Below are 22,276 nucleotides of genomic sequence, written 5' to 3' on the forward strand. Positions count from 1 at the left end.
TAAAATGGGGACAATAATCATACCCGTATCACTGCACTGCTTTGTGGATTAAAGGAGTTAATATATGTAAAGTGCATACAAGAGTGTCCCTAGCATTCAGGAAGCTCACTGCGTCTTATGTATTATTATGAAATGTGTGTCTTCGATCAGTATGACGCCTGTATTATTCACTCTAACAGAAATCAATCCTCTAGCTGGCGCGCGGCAGGACATGCTGGGGGAGTTCACCGAGCCCAGCAAGCTGCCTCAGAATCCATTCGCAGCAGAGCACACTTACTTCCCCTCCTTCCACCCGATCCGAAAAGCAATGAGAGCAGGCAGTAAAACTCAGGAAGCCTTCCTCCACAACCGGCTCCTTAGAAGTGTGGTCTCGGACCAGCACAGCTGGCATCACGTGGGACCTCGCTAGAAAGAAGGATTCAGACCTACTTCCGTGGAATGCGGGGCGGATCGGTGGCCCCAGATCTCCGAAGGCCGTCGCCGGCCGGACCGGAAGATCGGGCGGGGGCCCACGGCGGCGGCCTGCGCCCAGCCGGAGCTCGGTAAAAGACGCAGGGCAGAGAGTGATGTCAGGGTAACCCAGGTGATCGGTCAGCTGCAGTCTGGCGCCACCTGACGGCCAAAAGTAGGACCTGCCCTTTCTCGGCTAAGGAAGCGCCGGGGAGTGAAGGTCCACTGGGGCCTTACGCCCTCTCATCGCCCACCCGAGCACTCAAACGCTGAGCGGTCCCCGCCACTCGTCTGGGACAACCCTTTCCAGAGGCCTCAGCGGCAGAGCCCAGACCTCCGAAGGGAGACACCAGGCACCTGGAGGCGGGAGTTTTGGGATCCCTCACCGTTTCCCTCCAGCCACTAGGTGACATTACTCACCAATCAGTTTCCCAGTTTCCACTTAGCTTTCAAACTCCGCTCCCCTCTGACTACAAGAGATATTGGTCTCGCGAGATCTCTCGTAAACTTACAGAGCCGGAAGGAACTTATCAGTCTTTTCCCTTTTGCGGCCATCGCTGAAGCGGCAGCGGGTGAGGATTTGCTGGCAAAGCGCGTGTTATCCGCTGCCATCCATTCCCAGCTACGGTGACCCTCGCTCCCGGGGACTCCGAGACTTTCCCAGTGGCCGAATAGAAGCCAAATAGGGGGGCCAGGATGGCCTCGGCCCATTTTCCCAGTAGATCAGGAGCCATCGGGCTGGGGAGGGAAGGCAAGACCGGGAGTGTCGGGACTCAGAAACTGGAGAGGAGGGGGTCTGTCGAGATGGAGTCAAATCTCGGCAGTGTAGTTTCCGAAAGAATGGTCTTGAAATAACTTCTTGGTAAAGCATTCATGGAACTTCCAAACCGCGCTCGCCTGTTGGATGGTTTTTTGGACCCGAGAAAACTGTGCAGGATTTCCAGGTTCGGGGCGGAGAGGCTTGATTCATTCATTTTGGAGGGGACTAAATATGTACACACGAGTCCATAAGAGAGTAACGTTGATTGGTCCATTTAAAAGATGACTTTATATTTGAATAATTGAGTTGCCTGTCTACTGTGCCCTAATTCAGCAGGAATACTTAAAAGTCCGCTCTTAACTCTCACGCAGTACTCAAGGAGTTTTAAGAGTGTAAGCACAGTTTAATAACTAGAAAATGTGCAGTTAATGGAAAAATCTTTATCCTATAAACAAATAATAGAAAACATCCTAGTAAAGCAAACTTTTTTCAGTTTCAGGCTTTAGTTAATAGGCCATTAAGGTCAAGCAGTTTTTGATAGAATTAAAGAACATGACAGTCCGAGTATTCTACACTTTCAGGTTGAACTTGTTGCTTTTACTTGTTTGAAATTGAATGAGATTTTTGACGATTTGAAGGTTTATACATCTTTTCACTTTACTTAGCCAAAATGAAGTTCAATCCCTTTGTGACTTCTGACCGGAGCAAAAACCGCAAAAGACATTTCAATGCACCTTCGCACATTCGCAGGAAGATTATGTCTTCTCCTCTTTCCAAGGAACTGAGACAGAAATACAATGTTCGGTCCATGCCCATCCGAAAGGATGATGAAGTTCAGGTATGTACCCCAATGTGTTTCAGCTTGTTCATGCAGCTGAAGAGCCCTTTAAATCTTTAAGCCAATTTCTTGCTGAAAGAAGAGTTTTTAGAAAAGGGATTGCATCCTGAGACTGAAGTGTCTGAGACCTTTGCCCCCAGAACAGGATTGCAGGAGGAGTTGAGCCAGGGATGAAAAAAAGAAATAGGCTGCTTTTCAGTTCTTATTTCACCTTACCGCTTGGTGAAAATCAAATATTCCAAGCACCAGATGCAGCTATAATTAAATGAAAGAACAAGAAAGATGGCTCAGAATCAGAACATGACTTTTTGGATTATCCTTTGCGGGATCCATTCAGCCATTGGAGGACCGATAAACAGAATTGCTCAGAAACTCTTAAGTGAACCATAGTTTCATGTGATTGTTTAAGTTTATGGGTAAATACAACTGTCAGATCTATTTAAGTAAAAATTTCTATGCGTGTTTCTTAGCTGTAACCTGCAACTAGTGATTAAAGAATGTGGATAGTCTCCATAAAGTAGCTAGCATATCACCAATATTATTTTATAAGGAGCCCTGGTGGTACAGTGGTTAAGCGCTCGACTGCTAACTGAAAGATCGGCAGTTTGAACCCACCAGCTACTCCACAGGAGAAAGATGTGACAGTCTGCTTCTGTAAAAATTACAGCCTTGGAGATTTTACAGGGCAGTTCTACTCTGTCCTGTAGGGTGGCTATGAGTCAGAAACGACTCGACGATAATGGGTTTGGGGTTTTTTTAATGCCATTTAAATAAAACAAAACCATTTCCAGATAGGAGCAGTGTTGATAAACAGCCACTGGTCCGTGTCGTACTCTTGCTAAAATTGCCAGTAGATTTGGGAGGCAGTCTTCTCTGTTGTCAAGACATCTTATTGCAAAAAAAGTTGGAATACTGGAAAGAACCGTCTCATCAGAAGTGCTTTGGATTGCGTCCTGACAAACTGAAGACCACTAGGGCCCTTGGGTAGGAACCTGTGTTAGTTGATCTTAAGGAAAATTATTTGTTCCTTAAGTATTTGTTGCTACCCACTCTTTGACATGGGGTTGGACTCTAATGGATTGTGAATTAAATACTTGTAGTTTGTTCCTCGTTGTCAACTTACTACAAAGTTCAGAAGCCCAAGGTGGGCTCAGCTTTTAACCTTTTGTCACAAGCCCACTGCTGCTGGTGAACCATCAGTTGTAGGGATGCATTGCCCATCACTGTAGATTTAAGAGGGTGTGATTGATTTGCAGGTTTTTCTGATTGACAGAGTTAATCTTGTTCTTTTGTCCCGTCTCCATTATTTTTAAATTTGCACCCAGGTTGTACGAGGACACTACAAAGGTCAGCAAATTGGCAAAGTTGTCCAGGTTTACAGGAAGAAATATGTCATCTACATTGAACGGGTGCAACGAGATAAAGCTAATGGCACAACTGTCCATGTGGGCATTCACCCCAGCAAGGTAGGTGTTTTCGAAAATACTTGAAAGACAAGACGGAAATGATGGCAATTATTGTTGACAAATGTAATTTATGATCCCATAGGAATATTCTTGAATTAAGATGTGTTGGAAACTTTGTATTAAAGCAAATAACTGTATTTTCTCAATTCTGATAGTACCTTCAGGAACCCTGATGGCACAGCGGTTAAGCTGTTGGCTGTTAACTGAAAGTTCGGTGGTTTGAACCCATCCAGCAGGTCCACTGGAGAAAGACCCGGTGATACGCTCTTGTAAAGATCAAAGCAAACCTGTTGCTGTCGAATTGATTTCAACACGTAGAACTGCCCCATAGGGTTTCCAAAGCTGTAATTTTTATGGCTGCAAACTGCCACATCTTTCTCCTGTGGAGCAGCTGTTGGGTTTGAACTGCTGGCCTTTCGGTTTGCAGCTGAGCACTTAACCACTGAGCCACTGAGGCTCCTCTGTAAAGATTACAGCCTAGAAAACCTATTGCGACAGTTCTCTGTCACATGGGGTCGTTATGAGTATAAATCGACTTGACAGCACTTAACAATAGTGCCTTAGAGGGCATTGGTGATTCTGTGGTAGAATTCTTGCCTTCCGTGCGGAGACTAGGTTTGATTCCTAGCCAGTGCATCTCATGCGCAGCCACTACCCTTCTGTCATTGGAGGCTTCCATGTTGCTGAACAGGTTTCATCAGAGCTTCTAGACTAGGAAGAAAGGTCTGGTGATCTCCTTCAAAAATCAGCTAATTAAAACCCTGTGGATCACAGATGTCTGACTCCATTGTGCTTAGGTTCTCTGGGAGTTCAGCTGACTCAATGGCAGCTAATCACAAACTACCAAACCCATTGCCATAGAAATGATTCCAACTAATAGCAACCTATAGGACAGAGTAGAACTGCCCCATAGGGTTCCCAAGGCTGTAGTCTTTACGGAAGCAGCATCTTTCTACCACAGAGCGGCTGGTGGGTTCAAACTGCCAACCCCTTGGTTAGCAGTTGAGTGCTTAACCACTGTGCAACCAGGGCTCCTTAATAACAGTAATACTTCAAATGTTTCTGAAATCGAGGTATCTTTGACCATTTTTTCTGTATGTATGTTTAATGTACATTTCCCTCAAACAGTGTTACTAAACTGATCATCTAGCAATTGACGTGTCTTAAAATCTAGGGGAGGGGTATTTTAAGATGAAATAAAACCGATAGTCTGCTTTTGTGTATTCAACAGAATGAGTAAGTAGTAGTAGTAACTGACTTAAGAATAACTAGTATAATGAAATGGTAAATTGTGGCACAAATGGCAAAGTTGTCGTTCACACAGTGTTGACATTAAAGATGGTAGTCACCTATTCAGAGTACTCCACAACTGCAAGACGACATGGTCACTTGTAGAAAAATAGTTTTTCTAAAAGCTGGTTCATGTTGAATGCTACGCTGAGCCCCAGGCATTGTGGACCTGCCACCTCCTTTAATCTTTACAGCCGTGGGACGTATGGAGTAAGCCTTTTACAGATGGGAAAACTGACGCTCAGATACTAAAATCCCATAGATGGTGACAGTGTCCAAGATAGAAAATCTAGTCTGAGTCCCCCACAGCAGCAGGTGCCTCCCCTGGATTTTATGTGAATTCTCCCAAGTTTTAGTTGTTGGCGATTAAGTGGCCTCTTGAGTTGATAGCACTGTCTGATTTCTCTCTATATTTAAAAAACTTACATTTGGTGTAAATAATTTTTTTAATTATAAATAAATTTAACAATTTAGTGCAAATGAACTGGTCGAGGTCACCAATTTTCATCTCTTATTCTAACCTTATGACTTTAGATACCTACCAGCTAACAATTCCAACCCAGACTTCTTCCCCTGAACTCCAGGCTTGATATTCAATTGTCTGTTTTGTATTTCAACTTGGATATCTAATAGGTGTCTCAAACCTGATGCATTCCAGTTCCTGATTTTATCCTTGCAACTTCCTCACACAGTCTTCCACTGTCACAGTGTGTGGCAACTCTACCCTCCCAGTTGCTCCGGCCAAAAATGCCTTTTTTGGCTCCTTTTTATTTCACACCCACATCAGTCAGTAAGACCTGTTAACTCTAATGTCACATTGTATCCAGAAATTTGTCTGCTTACCATCACTGTCACCATCCAGATTCAAGCCATTCCTCTCACCTTAAACACAGCTGCCTTGTTTCCTTTTAAACAAAAATCAGATCATATTAGTCTTCTACTCAGAACATTCCAATGACTTCTTGTCAGTAAAATCCTGTGTTCTTAGAATGGCCTACAAGACCTCACATGATCTCCCCTCACCAGCCAGTTCTCTGACGTCATTTTACACCACTTTCCCCTCTCCATGCTCTGATCAAACCCATTGGGTCTGCCGTTCAGCAGCATCACCTGATAACTTGATAGAATTGCAAAGTCTTGGTTCCAAAACCTTCTAAAGCAGAATCTGGGAGTTTGTAACAAACTCTTCCAGTTCATTCCTGTACACACTCAAGTTGGAGAAACACACCTACAAAACTGTTCTGCCTCTGGACGTTTGTACTTTCTGGTTCTCCCTGGGACACTTACCCAGATAATTCACCCCTTTGAGTGTTTTTTTTTTTCAAATATAGTCTCATCAGTAGGGCCTTTCCTGATCACACTGTCTAAAATAACTCTTTTTTCCTCCAGCCCTCAGCCTCCCCACATGGCCATATTTTTCTCTGTATCACATCCCTGGGTGGCACAAATGGTTAAGCCCTTGACCGGTCAGAAGTAGCTCAGAAGAAAGGCCTGGCAGTCTGCTTCTGACGGTCACAGCCTTGAAAACCGTATGGAGCAGTTCTACTCTGCACACATGGGGTCACTCTGAGTTGGAATCTGACAGTAATCAACCACAACATACATTTCACTTAATTTTCTGTCTCCCCACGCTTGACTATAAGTTTCATGGCAGCAGAGTCTAGTAAACATTTAAGCCAAGTTTGATTTGAGGGCCAAAGAATCATTTCTAGTACTTTTGAATTAAATAATCATTCAGTGTCTAGCATCCACTATACCCCAATTTTTTAGAAATGGAATTGAATGTTGGGCCCATGTGTTCTGTATTAGTCATTGTTTAAAGCTTGGAAATGTGTTTTATTTTTCTGCAGGTGGTTATCACTAGGCTAAAACTGGACAAAGACCGCAAAAAAATCCTTGAACGTAAAGCCAAATCTCGCCAAGTGGGAAAGGAAAAGGGCAAATATAAGGAAGAAACAATTGAGAAGATGCAGGAGTGAAATAATCTTATATACAGTTTCCATTAAAAACTGCAAAAACGAAGCGCCTTTTTGTTACGTGTGGTGCTTTGGAACAGTATCTAGTTATTGTTGGTTCCATCTCTTCCCTCTTTGGATTTGGAAACGGAAGTTTGGGAAACATTTGCTGTTTGGAGGCTGGCAGCCCCTATCCTGTTGGCTTGAGTCAACAAATGAAAAATATTGTTTTAAGTATCAGGACTGGTGGGACAGTGATTTTTTTTTTTTTTTTTAACTGTTAAATTTAAAGTTTGGTATTGTGGCCCTTGACTAGGTGATCCCTAAACACTTGACTGGACCAGAATGGGTTTTTTAAATACCTGCCAACAGAAACCTTACCGACCCCTTCCTGCATTCTTCCTTGTCACCTTTTAGAGTAACAAGTCATGCTTAGGGTGGAGTGATTAAGGGAGCTGCTGTGACGGTCCAGTGTCAATTGGACCACTGTTTTAAGTTATTCCTGGTATACAGTGAGAAGCCCTTTGTTCTCTCAGCCCCCTTTACCGTCTTGATAACATGCCTTGGTGTTGGGTGAGTGCCATTTAGACCACAACTTAACTCCAGGTTGCAATCGGAAATGCTAGTTGTGTCATTTGACCAGTTAAGAGGATTGAGTAAAACGGTGTGAAGTTTTAATCACCTGTCCACCCGTTTACCTCGCTTCAACAGGCAGGGTGAGTGGTAAGTGATGATAGGACTTTGCAACAATGTGGGGAAAGGTGTCCAATTTTACCGTCTAAGGCCTGAGTTAAGTGACTTGTTTAGCCAAGGCCACACGTGTGTGCTGGACTCGGCTCAGTGAGAGCCCTCAAAACGCAGTGGACACCTGGCAGCACTAAACGCCGTTTGAAAGGTTTCTTCCCTCCCGCGGTAGCCGTGGGCGGCCCCACAGGAGGGGCGGGGCTTCCGGCCGGGCGGGGCCCAGCTTCCGGCAGAGCCTGACGGGTCCTTTTGCGTGGTCCGTGCGGCGCGGGATGGCTGGCAGCGGGCGAGTGGGTGGAGGGATGCCCGGACCCTGTGGCCCTTGTCACATCGTTAGCACTTTCAGGGCCCCTCCACTGTTTCTTCTCGATCACCGGGATCGGTGGTCCGCGCCACACCCACCTTCGCCTGCGGCCGGCTCATTCTCCCCAGCGCGCCGCTCTCGGAGGGTGGAGGCGACTTTTAGCCCGGTGTTGGCGTGGGCTTATGGGGGATGGGACCAGGTGCCGTGGGAGCCGATTCTGCGGAAGTCGGGGTAGGAAATCTTCAAAGGAACTGATGCACAAAGCAGGTGTTCAGGAATAAGTGCGAGTTTCTGTGTTGTGGAAGGTGCAGGAAGTGAACACTATTGGGTACTTTATCTGCAGTTTCATTTAATCTACACAACAACCCATTGGGATGTATACTAGTATTCTCCCCATTTTATAGATGATGGAACTGAAGACTTAAAACAGTTAAGTAATTTGCCTAAGTTAGCCATACACGACATGGTAGAGTCAGAAATTGAAGTCCCAAGCCTAGACTTTTTTCAGACCTCCGTGCTGCCTCGCTAATATAATATACCTGGTGGTGCAGTGGTTAAGAGCTCAGCTGCTAACGAAAAGGTCGGCGGCTGGAATCCACCAGCGCTCCTGGGAAACCCTGTGGGGCAGTTCTACTCTGTCCTGTAGGGTTGCTATGAGTCGGAATCAACTCCACGGCAACGGGTTTGGGTTTTTGGGGTTTTTTTTTTTTTTTTTTTTGGTTTAAGCAAAGTGACAAATGCCCTTTGAGCATCTTCTGTGCTCAGCTCTGTACTCTGGAAGTCCTTCAAGGGGATATAGCTAGGTAGAAGTCTTAGCCGTTACTTTTTAGGGAATGAAGATTTATACCTACCTGAATCAGCCAACTAAAAATTTCAAGCAAAGTGGTCAAGTGTGCGTGCAGGTAGTATGTTTTATGGAAGTTCAGAGCGGGGAGAGATGGCAGGCGGCTGGAGCTGCTGAACACATCAGGAAGGGGACCAATTTAAACTGAATGAGATTTGGAAGATTGATGGAAGGACATTCCAGATAGGGAAAAGCCAAGGTAAAGGCTCCCAGATGGGTGAGGAAGAGAGGAAATCTGGCTTTGGAGATGTCTCCCAGTTTTCTCCAACCGAGCTCATCTATCATTCACCCCAGCAGTGCAGATCATACCAGGAAGCTAATTGGCTTAGGGCCACATACTTTCATATGTTTTAGAATAGATGTTGAAAACTCAGATCTCTACAGGGATGGGCAGGTAAGGAGAATGAAGACCTGGAAGAGAGCGGGCTGCATTGTAACAGGAGTTGCTGCCTCTCCACTCTGCCCACTTGTTGCCAGGCAGGAATGCTCCCAGTGTGGCCAGAGCTTCCCATTTTTCAAGAGAGGCCAAAAATCTAGATTTTTATGTAAAATCTCCAGATCTGTAAATGTTGGTAAATCATTCAAATTAAAATAAACAGAAACAGTGGACCAAACAAAAGAGGTCTGTTTGCCGAATGTGGCTTGGCTTTAGATTGTCAGGATATCATAAGGACCATATCTCATATTAAAAAGATTGAGATTTTGCATCTCTTGAGTATACCTTTTTTCTAGCCTGTCTTCCATTTGTTTATAGGATGGAGATGTGGCTTTTCCTTCCTGTGCAGTCACCTGAAGGACCTCAAATAGCAGCCAGTACAGCCACTCAGTCTCTGAGAGATGCTGGTTTCAGCCAGGAATCTGGAAGGTGCTGTTCCCAGATCCCATTGAATACCTTGTAATTTCAGGTGTCTTCTGAGGATCACTAGGACTGTGGGATGATAGTAGGTATTTTTTGGGAAACAAAGTCCTCTGTCAAAATGATGGAAAGATACTGCATGAAATAAACTTAGTTTCTTTGCTGCAGGGCCTTTAAAATGTCAGTTTGCACTGAGGATCTTGAACCCAGGTTTAAAATAAAAAGCATTTTGCAAACATACTCTTGCTTCAACTCTGAAATGCATTTTTTTCCCACATTTTAAACTTTAAATGTGTTCAATATATTCATCTCAATATATTCATTTAATGTAGATTCTGTGTTTTTCCTCAGAAAAGAAAGTTGTCATAAAAATCAATGATTTTGCAATCAATAGTATCTTAGAATCAAGAATATTCCATGGTCTTAAAACCCTGTCAGCCATCAGCCTGAGACCAGAAGAACTAGATGGTGCCCGGCTACCACCAATGACCACCCTGACAGAGAACACAACAGAGAGTCCCTGATGAAGCAGGAGAAAAGTGGGGTGCAGAACTCAAATTCTAGTAAGAAGACCAGACTTAATGGTTTGATTGAGACTGGAGGGACCCTGGAAGACATGGCCCCCAGACTCTCTGTTAGCCCAAAACTAAAACCATTCCCGAGGCCAACTCTTCAGACAAAGATTAGACAGACCCATAGGACAAAACAAGACTAAAGGGACACCCCAGCCCGGGGGCAAGGACTAGAAAGCAGGAGGGGATAGAAAGCTGGTAATAGGGAACTGAAGGTCAAGAAGGGAGAGTACTGACATGTCATGGGGTTGTTAACCAATGTCCTAAAACAATATGTGTACTAACTGTTTAGTAAGAAGGTAGTTTGTTCTGTAAACCTTCATCTAAAATACAATTTTTAAAAAATGTAAAAAAAAAAAAAGAATATTCCATGACTAACTAGTTATGCTGAGCAAGGGAATTTGAAGCGTTTTTAGTGGAAGACCTTCAGGACCTGAAAGCAGGTCCAGCTTAACTAAGACTCTTGCTCACAGCTTTGAAATTTTTCCATCTTTTTCTGCTGCTCAGAATTCTTCCCTGCCCCTCAGCTCTGCATCTGATGACTGGGACCCTGGGGATCTTCTTAAGATTCATATGAAGTTTTCCCAGGGCCTCATCACCATCCTGAAGTTGTTCTAAGGAATTCCTGTTTAGATACTATCTTGGTGGAGCGTGGACTCCATTTAGAGTTTCTCTTTTTGGTGTGCTAATCTCCAGACATATCTCTTTTTAGATCCTGCGGCCTCTATTGGGAGCCCTGAAGCCTGTACCTAAAAGTGTCTCCCAGCACTTGGAGTGCTCAAGTACACTTGAACTCTGCTTCATTCTAGAAATAGGTGGGCTCCGGCCCAGTCAGTGTCAAAGTGGGCTAGGCCTACAAACCTCCCAGGAAGGCAAAACCTCTTCACCCATGAAGCTGGCCTCATCTTGTTGGGTAGAAGACCCCTCAGTACCACAATCAAATTTAGTCATTTTTGCTGATATACCTTCATTTCTGGAACCCTCCTCTATTTCCTCCCCAGTCCTGCTGAAGCTGCTCCTTAGCCCCGGACCGGAGACAAAATGATCCATGTGGCAACGGACAGTGTTGTTTCAGGAGGCCAGGACATTTGAGAATGTGACCCAAGATAGAAATATTTGAAAGCCTCTCAGAAGGACTGCTACAGGGACAAAAGGCTGGACAGTTATGAGAACATGGTCCCACAGTGTAAGGACTCCAGATCTACATGTATTAATCCTGTGTACAATCATGAGGCAAAAGCTATCATTTAAAAATACCCCAGCCACTTTCTTCTTAATTCCCCTAAAGAGAAGACTGACACTTCAGTCACAAGAAATTGTTTATGTTGATGTGGAAAAGCTGAAAAAACACTCCCTGGTGCTTACATTGGAAACCCTGGTGGCAGATGGTTAAGTGCTACAGCTGCTAACCAAAAGGCTGGCAGCTCAAATCCACCAGGCGCTCCTTGGAAACTCTATGGGGCAGTTCTAGGGTTGCTATGAGTCAAAATCAACTTGACGGCAATAGGTTTAGTTTTGGTTCGGTGCTTACTTCAGGCCTCTGGGTGCTGCAAACGGTTTGCCTTCGGCTACTAACCTAAAGGTTAGTGGTTCAAACCCACCCAGCAACACCATGGAAGAAAGGCCTGGCGATCTGTTTCCATAAAGATTACTGCCAAGAAAACCCCATGGAGCAGTTCTACTCTATAACACATGGGGTCATCATGAGTCGGAATCAACTCAACAGCAATGATTTTTTTTGGTTGGTGCTCACAAATTAAGAGTTTACTATTATTATGTGGCATCTTCTAGCAAAATTCTCCCATTTATTTTAAAGGATACTGAGGGTAGAATATCAGCCTTAGGGATTTCCATTTATCCTCCCTCTTATTTTAATTAAAGACCTGTTAATTAGATGTCACTGTATGAGCTAATGGTTTTCTTATTTATTCTGTTTGCCTAAAGTCTACAATTACCACATATTTGTGATCCTACTGATTTTCTTCAAATTCTGTTGGCATGCTCTGGTTTTGAATTGTCCTAGAGCCCTGGTGGTGCAGTGATTAAGCACTTGGCAGTTAGAACCTATGAGATGTGGCAGTCTGCTCCCGTAGAGATTACAGCCTTGGAAGTCCTACTCTGTCCTGTAGGGTTGCTATGAGTCAGAATTGACTCAATGGCAATAGGTTTGGTTAGATGGTTTTCTAGCTGCCTTATACTATTACTTCTGTTATCTTTTCTTCCATATAATCTTCAAAGTCCAGATGACAGGATTAATGAGTGTTATGGATTGAATTGTGTCCCCCAAAAATACGTGTTGTAAATCCTAACCTCTCCACCTGTGGTTATAATCCCAATTGGGAATGGTTGTCTTTGTCATGTTAATAAGGCAGGATTACCATAGGGTGTGTTTTGAGTCAGTCTCTTACAAGAAAGAGAAACGGGGAAGAGACATGCCAAGCCACATGAGGATTGCCCAGTAGCAGAAGCTCAGAAAAGAGAAGGACTTTCTTCCAGAGCCGCAGAGAAAGCCTTTCCCTAAAGCTGGCTCTCTGAATTCAGACTTCTAGCCTCCTAAACTGTGAGAAAATAAATATCTGTTTGTTAAAGCCATCCACTTGTGTTATTTCTGTTATATCAGCACTAGGTAACTAAGACAATGAGGAACTTCAGAGGGCAGATCTTCCAAATGGAGTTATCAGTGAATGTAATTTTGTTCTGATTTTTTTCTCCCTTTCGTAGGATCTTTCTTGCTGTTCTCCATGATGCCACCGAGAGCAGCAAATGATTCATCTGGAGTTTCAAATACAAGTGAGATGGAAATGGAAATAAGAAACATGAGAGAAAAATTTGTTACAAGTGTAACAGTAGAAAGCAAAAGTTACAACAGCAAGGTATTTTCCAAAGAAAAGTACTTTCAAACAATAAAGGTAGTCAAAGAAGCCAAGGAAAAGGGAAAGAAGTCCTCACGTGATTACCACCGTGCAGCAAAATATGATGTGATCTCTGTACAAGGCACAGAGAAGCTAATAGAGGCTCCTCATGGAGAACAAGACCAAGTATGGTATTATGTACATAAGGAGGAGTTATTTGATATTCTTCATGAAACACATCTCAATACTGGACATGGTGGGCAGACCTACATGCTCAAGGAGCTACAAAGAAAATATGGGAATGTCACCAAAGAAGTCGTTGTCTTGTATCTGACTTTGTGTAAACAGTGGCATCAGAAGAACCCAGTGCCCAAGAAAGGTCTTGCGCCCAAGTCCACAGCTTTTAAGGACATCGACCCCAGATGACAAGCTGAAATACTTGACATGCAATCAAACGCCGATGGCAAGTTCAAGTTTATTTTATATTACCAGGATCACTTAACCAAATTTATTATTTTACAGCCACTGAAAGCCAGACAAGTCCATGAGGTGGTCACTTTCTTACTGGATATCTTCACAATTCTTGGTACACGCAAAGTGTTAGAATCTGACAGTGGCATAGAGTTCACAAACCAGGTTGTTAATGAGCTCAATGAGGTATGGCCAGACCTAAAAATTGTCCCTAGTCAATACCACCCTACTCAAGGCCAGGGCTCCAAGGAGTGAGCAAGGGAGGATATAAAGAATATGATGAGTGCCTGGACGCAAAGTAACCATTCACGTCACTGGGCCGAAGGCCTTTGATTCATGCAGATGGTGAGGAATCAGGCCTTCGACGTTTCCTTGCAGCAAAGTCCATATGAGGCAAAGTTTGATTGCAAAATCAAATTGGGGGTATATTCCTCAAATTTGCCCCAGGAAACTGTGGCCATTTTACAAACAGAGGAAGAGCTAGATATTGCTGAAGAACAGCTAGAAAACAGCCTTTGGATGAAACAGGAAGAAAGAGCTGAGGTTGGAGCAGACAGATGTGATATGGATGAGGACATCAGTCCCACTCCTCCAGAAGCAACAAAGCCCAGCACCTCACAAGGAGCCCCAGGTCTCCTCTTCTGCTGAATAGACCCCTGCTAGGTAGGCACTCAAAGGTGTCTCTCTGGGCCTTGTAAGGCCACCTAAGAACTGTGGCCAGAAGCCCCAGGGAAAGGAATGAAGGCTGTACCCTCAAGTCAGCTTGTCGGTGGTAGTCCTTGTGCAAAGGGGCAAAGCAGGACTGGGTCTGTGTATTAGCTTCCCAGGGCTGCCACAAACCTGTGGCTTAGAACAAGAAATTTATTCTCTCACAGTTCTGGAGACTAGAAGTTCGAAATCAAGATGTTGGCAGGGTTGGTTTCTTCTGGAAACTCTGAATGAGAATCCATTTCATGCCTCTCCTAGCTTCTGGTTGTTGTCAGCAATGCTTGGCATTTGTTGGCTTGTAGCAGTGTGACTCCAATCTTTGCCTCCATCTGCACATCCATCTTCACTGCTCTTCTCCCCTGTGTCTCTGAGTGTCTTCTCCTTTTCTGTCTCTTATAAAGACACCTGTCATTGGATTTAGGGCCCATCCTAATCCCAGATGATCTCATCCCAAGATCCTTACCTCAATTACATCTGCAGAGACGCTTTTTCCAAATAAAGTCACATTCACAGATACTGTGGGTTCTGAATTGGACAAGTCTTAAGGGACACAGTTCAACCCACTACTGTCATTAGAAGAATATGTTTGCCTGCAGAATATGAACTAATGGGGTCTTAAGAAGGTAGAGCTGGTGGGACTGCCCTACATATGTATCTAGTACATACTCCTTCCTCTGCCTCTTCTTGCCCTCAGACACATACCCCGAAATGTGGGAGTACCAGAGGAAAAGAAGTAGATGAAAGATAAGAAATGAGAAGAAAAGAGGTTGATCCCAGACGCCCTAGAGACTGGCCACATCGCCAGCTGGGCCCTAGTTCCTGCTTCAAGAGAAATCATGTGTGCCACCCCAGGTCTCAGAATTGGATGCTCCGGGAATTGTGTGATCTTCATGAAACATGTTACAGTAAGTCAGATTTAGGGCATGTCAGGGATCTGAGTCTGAGTCTACCAGTAGTCTATGCCTCAAGCATAGAAAAGCAGGTTGTATTCCTGGAATGGGACAGTGCATTCCAGGAAGTGACCAGTAGCCAGGGGAAACAACCAAGGACTCTGGAGCAAAATGCAAGTTGACCTAATGTCGCTGCTCCAGCCAGGGAGGAATAGGGCACAGGCCAATCTGGGTCATGGTTCAGAGCAAAGATGACTGACTCAGCCAAAGGGAAAGATGATGCTCAGGATCTGTGTACTGCTACATTCTCAAGGCCTAGAAGAGTGCCTAGCCCATAGGAAATATTTAATAAATATTTGTAGAATGAGTAAATTATTTTGCAGAGATGGGCATAGAGACAGAGAAGAGGCCTGCAGTCCTTTGTTCTCCCATACACGTCTCCTTCCTGCATATCCCAGAGCCACCTAAAAGCCATTCTGATATACCCCGGTGCTGTTTCCTCTTCTGTAAGAGGCACTAACAGCCCTGGTGCTGCCTCGCTCCCAGGATTGTGAGAGACAAGTAAGATAATGCAAGTAAAGGGGCTTTCTTCATAAACTGGAAGGTCTTCAATGTGAGCTGTCCATGCTACTAGCAGATCCTAGCCTCCATGTGAAAGCTGGAGATGTCTGTTCATTGCCATTGCTTTGCTGATTAAACACTGTTGATTTGGGGAGAACCCAGGGAAGCTGCATCATTAGATAAGAGGTGACATCAGTTTCTAAGTTGTTTTGGGGGATCAAAATCTTGCTCTTATCCTTGGCTAGCACCTCACTTTCCGTTCCCCTTCCAAACCTTTAGCCTCCTTTGTAACTCAGCCAAGCAGGGTCTAGGAAGCCCCAATTGACCAAGGACGCTACGGTCCCCTTCCCCCATGCTGACCTACTACCTCCTGGTTGCTTGGCAAACCAGGAACCACATCTTAAACTCATGTGGGTGAGAGATGAGATGAGCCACAATGCCACTTTCTTTCCCAGGGGAGTGGCTACAAATAACCTAAGTTTCCAGGAGTTGCTGCATCATTCTTCCTCTTTTACTTCTTTATGTTGGCAGTGGAAAAGAGTTAGGGGTGGATACCTGGACACTGAATACTGGATACCAGTTCAGCCCTACTCTGCACTATTACATTTCAACATCTGGAATAGAGGTCACCAGCTGGTGCGCCACAGGCTGATTTCAGCTTGCAGATGTATTTTGTCCACATAATGTTTTTTTGAATTTAATAAAATGAATTTCCAGCCCCTTAAAAACTGGAGATTTCATATAAAAATCAGTGTCTAGCACTTCCTGGAATTAAAAATGATCTGACCACACTGAGCCCACGTTCAGAATGACAACAAATGAGTAGAACTGAGTCTCAAGTGACCGCCTTGAGACACGTGTCATTCTCCAGTTGGCTGCAGTGTGGACCACTCGCAATGGATGTATACACATTTCTGTGGCCTCCTGTTAAAGAAAAGCAAGTGAGGTCAGAATGTGAACAAAACGCCAGAAACAGACCCATGTAGCTATAGGAATTTAGAATATGATGGAAAAAACAGCACTTCCCATCAGTGAGAGAAGATGTATTATTCAATTAATAGTGCTGGATCAATTGATTATCCGTCTGGAAAAAAATAAAGTCTGATCCCTAAGCAAAACACAAAATTTTAAAGTATTGGAGAAAATCATTAGATTTTTATGTTCTTGGAATAGAGAAAGTCTTCCTAAGCAATATATGAAACTAAGAAGCCATAAGAGAAAAGATTAATACATTTGGCTCTCTAAGAATGAAAAATATCTGTATGGAAATTGATAGCATAAAAGATGAAAAAAAAAAGATAAATGACAGACTAGGAGAAAATATTTGCAAACTCTAAAACAGGATAAAATACCTAATCTTTAAAAAGAGCACCTATAAATTAATAAGAAAAAGAGCAACCAGTAGAAATAGAAAGCAGGTAAAAGCTAACCACAGAAGAAAAATGAATGGCTAATTATGGTTAATGTTGTGCCCTTTACAACTGTGGTGTAATGGAGGAGAATTGGACTTGTAATCAGATCAGGGCTGTCATTTAAATGAAACAAAATTATTTGAGAGTTATTTTGTTTTTGTTTTCCCTCATCCCGTTTTGATTTAACAGAGGAATCTTACTGATAAGGACTAAAGAGATAGGAATTGCTACATTATCTTCAGGACAACCAACCAGAATGACAGGTTTTTTATAGAGGTAATTTTTATAAGGCACTGTGATGGTTAAGATTGTGTGTCAACTTGGCTAGGCCACGATTCTCAGCGTTTATATGTGTGATCACCCCCTTGATGGGATCTGCTTTGAGTAGCCAATCAGTTGAAAGAGAGTTTCCTGGGGTGTGTGGCCTGCATCTGTACACAAGTGGACATTCTGGCTTTTGCCTTCTCTGGATCCTGCAGCTGCCTCCGGTTCTTGAGACTTGAGCTAACAGCTTACCTGCCAATCTTGGGATTCGTTGATCTTCACAGCCTGTGAACAAGAGCCCTGCTTGCCAACCTGCCAATCTTGGATTCACCAGCCCCTGCAGATACAGGAGAAGCCTCTGTCCTGATCCAAAGACTTAGGACATTCCAGCCTCTACAGTCATGTGAGCTGTTTACTTGATATAAATCTCTCTATATATTTATACGCTTTACTGGTTTTGCTTCTCTAGAGAACCCAGCCTAAGAAGTACATATCTAATGTCAGTTAGTCATATGTTTGTCTTAGTATATAGCATATAGTGTACCTTTCTATGCATAAAAAAATTAAAACATTTCCAAATACACTTAGACGTAATAATACAGTAATAATAATAATAATAATAATAATATTTTGATGCACATGGCAAAGTAGCACCCGTTTGTTACTACGAACCATTGTATTGACTTAGGAAATAATATTGGAGTCATTATTCCCTGTCCTTGGGCATAGAGAATGTGACCCAACTGGAGCTGGGCTCACAAGGACTCACAAGAACACATCAACTGGGCCCTGTGGTATAAAGACAATAGCTAAAATAATCTTGGAAAATATCTTTTAGGGAAACTTTCACATAAAGCCAACAGAACACAAAAGACTTTCCACTCTTATCTTTTTCTACTAGCATTTAGTGAATAGAAATTTGTTGGACCAAGGAAGACCCTCCTGACTGAAACCTGTACCAATGATTGTTAAGAAAGACAATTCAAAGTGTAGGATCACAGTGTCTAGCCAATCTGAAAAGGCTAAGCTTTCAGTGGTTTTGCCCATTTGTAATGTTAATATATACCGATGGCTCTGTAACTGTTCTTTGGACTCGGGCAGCCATGGCTGTGGCAGCATGCTTGTCCGTTTTCCCGTTCTTGCCTATTCTGTAGTATTCTTTGGACTCGGGCAGACATGGCTCTAGCCGCATGCTTGTCCATTTTCCCACTTTTGTCCTTTTGAATATATGCCGAATAAAACTTTCCTTTTGCTTTACTAGACTTTGTGATGTTTTCCCCCTACAACAGTATATACCTCAAATTTTTAATAGGCTTTAATGGTGATTGATTCGTAACTACAGACTGTATATTAATTGGACATTTGTGACCCAGGAACAGTGTCTAATAATAATCTCAACTTCATAGGGCTGTGGTGAGGATTATGAGAGAAGGGGTATCTATGGAGTTGGGGAAGGAGGTCACTTCTCCCTTCTCCAGTTTAGGGGGTTCTGCACTGTCCAGTCTCTCCCAAGAATGACCAGCAAAACTAGGGCAAAGATTCTCATCCAAAAAAACAAGAAAAGGAGAGTTGGAGGGGGAATAGCAGCCAAGCTGGGAAAATCCTATCCCAATCCATGCTGGGCTGGGTCCTGCATCCTAGCTTCTGCCATTGGCACAGGGTTCAGTGCCCTTGGGCCACAGTCCCTCAGCCTGTTCACGTGCACAGCCACATTCCAAGCCACAGGCCAGCCCTGGAGCCCTGGATCAGGCCGTGCTCAGCCTTCAGTGTTGAGTACACCCCCTCTGAAATCTTCTTAAGGGCATCTGCAGGGACAGCACTTGTTCTCCACCTGCCCCAGGGTTCAGGAATGCGGTAGGAAGAGCTACTCTGGTCTGCAAGTGCACCTCTGCTATTAACAGAGGGAAAAAAAAAAAAGATTAACTTTCCAACAGGGTATCCCACTCCGTTTGTAGAAGTGCTTTAAATACTTATAAAGGGCTACACAACTGCTAGACGGTACATTATGTTTATTACTCTCTCAGAGGTCACCATGCACCCCCAGTTGCTAAATCCAATGGCCCTTTCAGTCCTAATCCATCTTGGCTTCTTTGTGATACTAAATATACTTCCACCCCCACCCCACCTCCTTTTTGGAATGCTTCCTGTGATTTATTTACACTGAACTCTTGTGTTTCCCCTGCCCATGGCCACTCGTTCCTCCTCCTCTGCTGCTCTTTCTCCTCCCTCTTTTGAGGTATTATTTTCCAAGAATCTGTGTTGTTGGTTTTGTTTGTTTGTTTGTTTGTTTCCTTTCTCATTCTTGACGATGTCTTCCAGTCTCAATTTTAACTGTGACTTTTATGTGCAAGACTCCCTCCCCCCTCTCCCAAACTCCAGTCTTCTATTTATAGGCTTTTAAGTGCCAATAATTACTCCAAACATACTCGTCTTTCTGTGTTCTCTAATTCTGTAAATGACATCATGGTTCACCCAAACCAGAAACCTCAGTCATCCTCAATGCCTGATTCTCCCTCACTACCCATACCCAGTTATTTGCTAATCATGTTATTCCTCCCACTGCCAGGTTGTATTTTCCAAAGATGGGTGCACTGGTGTATCTATAACGCATGTTCTTGTAGAAGCTTGCATTTCACTATCAAAAGATAAGGTTTTTGTAAACTCTCTTGAGCATAGGCAGTCCGTTGTTTCTGCTTTGACCAACAGAGGAGAGAATAAGTAATGATATATGTTTTCTGAGGCTAAATCTCTAAAAAGACCACCTTGGAATGCTCATTCTTAGAAGCCGGCCACCATACTGTGAAGAAGACCAAGAACTACAAGAAGAGGAAATAAGACCCCTAGCCCTCAGCCTTGGCTAAGCTCTCAGCCAACAGCTAGAACCACCTTGTCAACCACGTGAGTGAGCCATCTTGAAAGTGTGCTCCCCCTCCACCCAGGTGATATTCCTCACATGACATTGTATGGAACAGAGACAAGCCCTGGCCAAACAGCAGATGTATGTGTGAAATAAATGATTACTGTTTTTTAAGCCACTAAGTTTGGGAGTGGTTTTTTACGTAGCAATAGATAACTGATAGACTAACTCTGAAATGTCTCTTAAATCTATTACCATCATTTCTGGAGCCATGGAGGCCGGATGAAACCCTGAAACTATTGCCCTGAGATCATCTTTAAACCTTAAGCCAAAAATATCTCCTGAAGTCTTCTTAAAACCACACAATAGTTTAGCTTAACTAGCAAAGAATGTCTGCTTTGAGCTCTTTTAAGATGCTCTTTTAAGATCTGTCTATATGGGATCAAATTGACAACAGCAACTGGAAAGTCTAGACAGGAACCTTAAGGGGCAGTGAGTTTATGTTAACAGAGAAGGAACAACTCAGAAAAGAAGGCTGAGAATGGTTGCGCAACTCAAAGAAAGTAATCAATGTCACTGAATTGTACATGCAGAAACTTGAATTGGTGTATGTTTTTGCTGTGTATATTCTCAACAACAGCAACAAAATAAAATAAATTATTATTTTTAGAAACTATTAGCATCTCTCCATTCCTCTGGTTACTTTTCACCTTGCTTTATTGGAAGACAATCTGCCTAATGAATCTTCTGGAAGTAAAGCACTGCTCAAAATAATACCCGTACCTGTTGCCGTCGAGTCAATTCTGACTCATAGTGACCCTATAAGACAGAGTAGAACTGTCCTATAGGGCTTCCAAGGAGTGGCTGGTGGATTCAAACTGCCAACCTTTTGGTTAGCAGCCGTAGTTTTTAATCACTGCACCACCAGGGCTCCACGCTCAAAATAACAGTTAACACTTATTCCAAGCTTATTTATGTACAATGCTAAGTACTTTAAATTTATTATCTTATTTAATCCTTACAACTCAGCAAAGTGGGTTGAAGCTGAAGAAATTAGTTTCAATAGGCAAAGTAACTTAAGGACTTAATTTTCCTCTGTTATAGAGGAGGAAATGATGCTTAGACAGGTTAATAACTAGACCAAGATTCAAACCCAACTCTATGTCCAAAGTCAGTGCTTGTAACCACCTTCCCTCTGCAGAGAACTGCCAATGGTTTCTCATTGCTTGCAGGATAATGACTTAAACCTGATATCAAAACACCCCAGATTTGGTCCCAACTACCTTTGCAGCTTTGGCATTATGGTCTCACATAGATCTAAGCCCATGAATTGTTCAGAGGCACTTCTTTTGTGTGGGGTGGTGGAAAGAAACTCAGGCTATTGGCTGGCTCACTTATCCTTTCCAGGACTTGGTTTCCTCATCTTAAAAATGAGAGACAGCTGAACCACTCATCTTGAAGTTCTCTTCCAGCTCTAACTCTTTGGGACTTTCTGCAGAGTGAGGAAACTGTCATCTTGGACGTTTGGGCTTCCTATCTCTCCTAGAGAGAGCCTGGTGGCATAGTGGTTAAGTGCTACGTCTGCTAACCAAAAGGTTGGCAGTTTGAATCTACCAGGTGCTCCTTGGAAACTCTATGGGGCAGTTCTGTCCTGTTCTGTAGGGTTGTTACGAGTTGGAATCGATGGCCATGGGTTTGTGTTTGTTTTTTTTTTTACCTCTCCTAGAACCCCAAATGCCTGAGATCCCCTTCAGGGCGCATGTCCCTACTTCTGAGAAGATGACATAAGATAGGAGACTCAGAGATGGATGTCTCTGTGAATGTTCTCAATTTACCACTTTATCAAAACTAGCTTTATGATGTGGAATGGAATCTGCTTCTCGGCAGCACTAGAGGAAGAAGGAAAATTTTCTGCTTCTTATATTTCAGAGATTCTATTACCAGTAGTTTTTTAAGGCTAAGTATTGAAATGTTGTAAATTAGCACTGAGAGGGAAAGGGCAAGGGGTGGTGTCTGAGAAGCTCAAGACTTACACTCTTGCTTCCAAATTATCTTGCATGTTTTCTGGACTTTAGTGCAACAGACCATGAAGCGTGGTTTGCCAAGACAAGGCTCATGCACTGCATGGGCCATAAATTACCTTTGCGCAGTTATCTTAACCTTCTCAGATTTGGTGACTTTG

The 22,276-nt window shown here is 43.4% G+C and overlaps 2 protein-coding genes across 2 annotated transcripts in view; one reads left to right on the forward strand and one right to left on the reverse strand.

The window, feature by feature from the left end:
* The first annotated feature begins 933 nt into the window (after positions 1-933).
* On the forward strand, positions 934-6,832 carry RPL26 (ribosomal protein L26). The gene is made up of 4 exons (XM_004375996.2): positions 934-1,022; positions 1,876-2,048; positions 3,374-3,514; positions 6,655-6,832. The coding sequence occupies exons 2-4, from the start codon at positions 1,881-1,883 to the stop codon at positions 6,781-6,783; spliced, it is 438 nt and encodes a 145-aa protein (XP_004376053.1). The 5' UTR covers positions 934-1,022; positions 1,876-1,880; the 3' UTR covers positions 6,784-6,832.
* Positions 6,833-7,845: 1,013 nt separating this feature from the next.
* ODF4 (outer dense fiber of sperm tails 4) overlaps positions 7,846-22,276 on the reverse strand; it is a 33,499-nt gene continuing 19,068 nt past the window's right edge. Inside the window, exon 4 of the mRNA XM_012555454.1 lies at positions 7,846-7,962. Coding sequence (XP_012410908.1) covers positions 7,846-7,962 — 117 coding nt within the window. The remainder of the gene's footprint in view (positions 7,963-22,276) is intronic.

Source organism: Trichechus manatus, unplaced genomic scaffold, assembly GCF_000243295.1.
Source record: "Trichechus manatus latirostris isolate Lorelei unplaced genomic scaffold, TriManLat1.0 scaffold00040, whole genome shotgun sequence".
Lineage (NCBI taxonomy): Eukaryota > Metazoa > Chordata > Mammalia > Sirenia > Trichechidae > Trichechus > Trichechus manatus.

Excerpts from the sequence above, each read along its gene's own strand:
- RPL26 (XM_004375996.2), top strand. The coding sequence starts at position 1,881 with ATGAAGTTCAATCCCTTTGTGACTTCTGACCGGAGCAAAAACCGCAAA. Across the intron at positions 2,049-3,373 it reads GAAAGGATGATGAAGTTCAG|GTTGTACGAGGACACTACAA; the intron begins GTATGTACCCCA and ends ATTTGCACCCAG. Across the intron at positions 3,515-6,654 it reads TGGGCATTCACCCCAGCAAG|GTGGTTATCACTAGGCTAAA; the intron begins GTAGGTGTTTTC and ends ATTTTTCTGCAG.